At 62.1% G+C, this 5,803-nt stretch overlaps 1 protein-coding gene across 4 annotated transcripts in view; it reads right to left on the reverse strand.

The window, feature by feature from the left end:
* The window catches only part of PTPRU (protein tyrosine phosphatase receptor type U), a 53,073-nt gene extending 47,276 nt beyond the window's left edge, over positions 1–5,797 (reverse strand). For all 4 annotated transcript variants that reach the window (XM_015649294.1, XM_033519502.1, XM_033519501.1 and 1 more), the window contains exon 1: positions 5,722–5,797. In XM_015649294.1, the coding sequence (XP_015504780.1) occupies positions 5,722–5,794 (73 nt within the window). In that variant the 5' untranslated portion in view covers positions 5,795–5,797. The remainder of the gene's footprint in view (positions 1–5,721) is intronic.
* Positions 5,798–5,803: the final 6 nt, after the last annotated feature.

A 5,803-nucleotide genomic window follows, 5' to 3' on the forward strand; every position in this document is an offset into this window, starting at 1 on the left:
GGCAGGCACATCCCTGACCCCGATTTCAATAACAGGGACATGGCAGACACATCCCTGACCCTGATTTCAATAACAGAGCCATGGCAGACACATCCCTGACCCTGATTTCAATAACAGAGCCATGGCAGGCACATCCCTGACCCTGATTTCACCAACAGAGCCATGGCAGACACATCCCTGACCCTGATTTCACCAACAGAGCTGCCCAGAGCCCCCCGAGCTGGGGCACACGAGGGTCAGCACTGGGGTCACCGGGTATCCCGTGGCCTAAGGGGAGCTCTGCTGTCCTGCTCCTGCAGCGAGCAGAGCACCAGCAGCCAGATCTGGGCTCTGGCAGAGGCATCCAGCCTGGCTCACCTCAATCCACGCTTGGATTCACTCTCCAGGTGGGGGAAATTGGGGTGCAAAGGCTGAGCCCCATAAATGTGCAGTGAACACGTTCCCCCAGCAGTGCCCAGGCAGGAGCTGCAGACCTGGACTCACCCAGGCAGCACCTGGAGCACACAGGAGCTGCAGCCAACAACACCCAGCAAGCAGGAACACTCCTTTTTCAAATAATACATCAAATAACAGCCACAAAGGGCAGCTGACATGTGAGCCCTCAGTGCTGGCAGCAGGAGGGGGAAAGGGCTGATCCACAGGCAAGGGCCCTTCTGCCTTTGCCTTCCACTTTGGCTTTTGATCCAGAACCTGCCGCTCCCAGGGCCAGGAGAGCAACAGCTGAGGAACACCCAGCAAGTCCCTCTGGCACCTGCAACCTCCACAGCCGGTCCCCAGAGACGAGGGGGAGCAGATCCCGTGTCCACAGGACCCCTCCAGGGTCCAGCCAGGCTGCCACCCCCTCCCCACCCACCTCCATCCCAGCACGAGCAAAAGCAGCAGCAGCTCCTGCCAGGCCACCTGCAGCGGAGAGGAAAAGCTCCATCTCCAGGACCTATTTATTTTGAGGCTGCCAACAAGGAGGCAATTAGCTCCAGGGGATTAATTGTTGGGAATCCTTCTTGTCCGGAGGGAAAAGCCTCAGTTTCAACGGGGTCTCCGGGCTGGAACGGGAGAGCAGGATCCAAGGAAAGCTGCAAAGCAAATCCCGAGCTGCCATGGGGGAGAAGAGGTTTGGGAATCTTAACATTTAATCATGCAGTAATAAAGGTTCCCAGACATGTCTAATAAGACAATTATAGTGCATGTTAATAATAGATTATTAAAAAGCTTATTTATGGAGGTTTAAGCAGACAGATGGCAGGGCCACGTCGATAAGGCTCTCCAGAGTCTGTGCTACCTCCCAGGGATGCAGCAGGGACTTGCCTTCCTCTGCCTCCAGCCCCTCGTGCTTAACCCTCGCACGACTGCCCAAAGCAAAGCAGCAAATCCCTGCAGAGGGACTGCAGCCAGGAGATTGTTATGGGGGCTCAGAGCTCCCAGCCCCTCTGCAGAGCACCAATTCAGTGATGAAGTGAAGGAAAAGCTCCATCCCAGGTGTAGTCAAGGAAAATCCATCATCAACAGGCAGCAAGGAGGTTGTCACGGCCAGGAGAGGGGTTAAAGCCACCAACAAACACCTGCCTTGTCTTGCCGGGGGTGTCCCTCCTCCCCCGGGGCCCTGATCCTGATAAGCTCCATTCTGGGAAAGCTCCCAGGGAAGCTGGAATAGGGCTGGCTTGTCTTAGTTTGGATAACAAAGGGAAAAATGTGCATTTCGGGCCAGGAGGTGACTCACCAGCATCCCTGTTCCTGGGGCCAGGGCAGGTCCAGGCACCCAGAGGAAAAACATGAAACAGGAGTTTTGGAACAAGAAGAAAAAGCTAAAAATGAAACAAATGCAACTGCAAGTCTTGATGGGGGAGAAAAGAAACAGGCATTGCCCAGCGGTATGATGGAGCTGCAGAGCCAGAGGGACAAGTCCATCCAGGAGCATCAGCATCACTCGAAGCCTCCCTAAATTCTGCTTCTCCCTCACGGATAGTGAAAATCCACCAGACTCCAGTGTCCCTCTGCACACACTGCAGAGCCACGGGCTCAGGAGCCACAAACCTCTGCCCTGGGCACACTCGGGCACGTCAACAGGATTTTCCGGAGCATCCCGACACAGGAGCCTCAAGGGCGTTTGCACTGTCTGGGTGCTACGGGAAAGGGCACGGCACTCCCAGGGCATTAAAAACACGAGTAGAAGCAAACAAGGGAAAGAGCTGCTTTCCTGGCACGGCAGAACAGGCAAGAGGAGGGGGAAAAAAAAAAGAAAAAGAAAAAAAAGCAGCCTAAAACAAGCTGACAAGGAAAATGTAACGTTCTCGCACATTTTATGTGCTTGGTGAAGGCGGGGTGGGGAGAATAAAAATGCCTTGGCATGGAAGAGCCCACGGACGGCCAGGTGGAGGGAAATGAACACCGGGAAAAGCGCTGGAAGAGCAGCAGCGGGCACCTGAGCAGCCGGAGGGCATGAAACACTGAGCCTGTTCCCCAGCAGCAGCCGGGGACACCCCTGCTCCTCACCTCCCCCCGAGCATCTCCTGCCGAGCATCTCCTGTCGATCCCTGCGCTCCTGACCCCCCCCCGAGCATCTCCTGTCGATCCCTGCGCGCCTGACCCCCCCCGAGCATCTCCTGCCGAGCATCTCCTGTCGATCCCTGCTCCTGACCCCCTCCGTGCACCTGCCGAGCATCTCCTGCGATCCCTGCTCCTGACCCCCTCCGAGCATCTCCTGCCGATCCCTGCTCCTGATCCCCGAGCATCTCCTGCCGATCCCTGCTCCCAGCACTGCGGGGCCCCGCTCCCCAATCCCGGGAGCGGCGTCTGCCCGGCTGTTCCCGTGCACCGACCGGGACAGCACCACCGCCTCGGGGTCAGGGTCACCCGTGACCCGCGGGGACAGCGACCCTTGGGAACCCGGTCCCCCCGCCCGAGCCCGGCTGGTCCCGCAGCCCCCGGGCAGGCTGAGCCCCTCGGGGGCTCCAGCAGCCCCAGCCCAGCGCTCCCCGGCAATCCCAACCTCCCAAGTGGAAGCTGCAAACCCAAATATTAGATTTGCTTAATTGCTGCTAACGAAGTCGGAGCCGAGCGCAAACAGCTCACGCATAATTCCGGCAGAAGTGCCAGGCAGCGCCACGGCCGTGTGTCTGTCCCCACGGCCGTGTGTCTGTCCCCACGGCCGTGTGTCTGTCCCCACGGCCGTGTGTCTGTCCCCACGGCCGTGTGTCTGTCCCCGCGGCCGTGTGTCCGTGTGTCTGTCCCCGCGGCCGTGTGTCCGTGTGTCTGTCCCCGCGGCCGTGTGTCCGTGTGTCTGTCCCCGCGGCCGTGTGTCTGTCTGTCCGGCCCCACGGCTCCGTCTGTCTGTCTGTCCGGCCCCACGGCTCCGTCTGTCTGTCTGTCCGGCCCCACGGCTCCGTCTGTCTGTCTGTCCGGCCCCACGGCTCCGTCTGTCTGTCTGTCCGGCCCCACGGCTCCGTCTGTCTGTCCCCACGGCTGGAAAGCAGCCCGGGAGCACGGGGAGCACGGGGAGCAGGGACCCTGAGCCGCTCATTGCTGAAGTCTTGGGGTACAACACAGACAGGCTGAGGTTCACCTCACCATGGAATCATTTGGGTTGGAAACATCGCTGAGCGCAGCCACGTCCCCAACACACCCTCGAGTGCCACATCCACCTTTCCTGGCAGGGAGGGCAGGGGAAACACCTGAGCCCGCAGCGGCCCCAGAGCCCCGAGGCTGCTGGCCACGGGCTGCCAGCGGGGAAAGGCTCCTGCTGCAGAGCCCAGCGAGCAGAGATGGGGCTGGCAAAGGCCGCCGGTGCCAAGCCCAGGTCCCAGTCCCAGTCCCGGCCTGCTGACACCACACGAGCCCCGCATGGCTCAGTTTGGGGGTCAGCCAGTGCCCCCCTCCCCTCCACACAACGGGCCGGCAATGGCAGCTCAGCCTCTGCGAGACCTTCGTGAACTACAGAAAGTTTGAAGGCTGAAGGAAGAAGCAAAGAACACTCTAAAGCCGTGGGGGGCTGTGACCGGGGCACCCCATTCCTCCCCGTGCCTCACTTTCCCCACCTGCAGAAGGGACCACGCTGTGCCCTTTCTTCAGCAAGGCACAGCTAAGAAAACCCCATCTTCAGAAAATACCCACCGAGACAAGCAGCCGGTGCTCCCCAGCGCCCAGAGCACGCACAAATGGCTCAAATATTCTTCCCCCAGCCCGCTGTGCAGAGCCAGGGATGAGCCGGGCAAGCTCCCCAGAGCCGGGCGAGCCACACGGGCAGGAGCGAGCGGCGGGTCCGGGTGAGAAGGAGCCCGCAGTGGGGTGATGGCAGCGGAGCCCGCAGCTCCAGCGGGACCCACCGCGGGTTTCCTTGGCAGGGGACCCTCCCCACAAAGCCCATCCAGCCCCCAGTGCGGCCCCGAGAGCCACCAGAGCAGCACACAGCAGGGCTGGGGAGCAGCAAACCCCAAACCCCTCCTCTCAAACCGGGGGGAGCAGAGGCCTCACTCCAGTGGAGCACTGAGCCCCGCACCAGCTCCGTGCCTCAGTTTCCCCATCGCCCCTGCTTAGCCCCGAAGCTCAGAGCAGCCGCTGCCCCAGCACACGATCTCTGCCCCTAAAATACAAATCCATTCCCTCCAGCTTTCCCCCACCCTGCACGAGCCGGGGGAGCCTCGACGGCTTCACATCCCCGCACCCATCGTCTCTCCGCGCCGCCATCCATCCCCCACCGCGCGGGTCAGCTGCCGCTTGTTTTCTGCTGATGGGTGTCACTATTTATAATCTTTGGAGAAATGCCACTACCCAAAAAACCAAAATCAATGCACAACCACAGGGACTGCGTGCAGGTGAGCAGCTTGGATTTAAAGGTAAAAACCCAAAGAACTGGGCAAAAATACACTTTAATGAGATCAGCATCACCCAGGAGCTGGGGGCAACAGCACCAGAGACCCCTTGGACTGAGGCACCAATTCCCCGTTCTCCCCAGAAAGCACTCGCAGCCCCCGGCAGCACCTCGGGAACCCCAAATTGCCGTTCCCCGCAGCATCCAAGCCCGTTCCAGCTTCCCGAAGGGATCGGGAGTGACTCGCTCCCCCCATTCCGCATCAGCTCCTCCCCAGCCCCTGCCTGGGGGTCCCGGCGGGCGCAGGGCTCAGCGCAGGGAAAAATTCAAAACATGTCAATTAATCAAATTAATTGATCTGTCGCATTTCGGCACAAGTCCCCCGGTACCCCGCAGCACAACGAGAGCCGGGAGCGACCGGAGCCGCCACCTGTTCCTAGCGGAGGGTCCCGAGCTCCCGCCGCCGCTCCCCGGGCACGGGGGCTCCTCTCAGCCGCGCTCCCCCCGCCGCCGCCGGGGGAAGTTTTCCCTCCCGGGGAGCCCCAGGAGGGGGGGTCGGACGGCGGCCCCGGTACCGGGAGCGAGCGGGAGCCGTGGGGCCGCGCTCGGCGAAGCATCCTCGGGGTGGGGGGCGCCGCCGAGAGCCCCCGGCCGGCGCCCCCCGACAGGGAAAACTTCCCCCGGTGGCGGCGAGGGGGGAGCAGGCGAGAGGAGCCCCCGTGCCGGTGCCCGGGGGCGGCGGGATCCCGGTGCTTTCACTGGGGACGGGTCCCGAGGCGGTTCGGAGACCCTCCGGTGGGAACAGGTGGCGGCGGGACGGGCGGGACCCGCCGGGCACCGGGGGCGGCGGAGCCCCGGAACCGCAGCGAGCAAGCGGGACCCCCTCTCCCCGGCGCACTCCCGAGCTCCGTTCCTACCGGCGGGCGTCTCGGTGTCCAGCGCGTAGACCCGCAGGGCCAGGGCGAGCAGCAGTGCCCGGGCGCTCCGCATGGTGCGGCC

Source organism: Parus major, chromosome 23 (assembly GCF_001522545.3).
Source record: "Parus major isolate Abel chromosome 23, Parus_major1.1, whole genome shotgun sequence".
Taxonomy (NCBI): Eukaryota; Metazoa; Chordata; class Aves; order Passeriformes; family Paridae; genus Parus; species Parus major.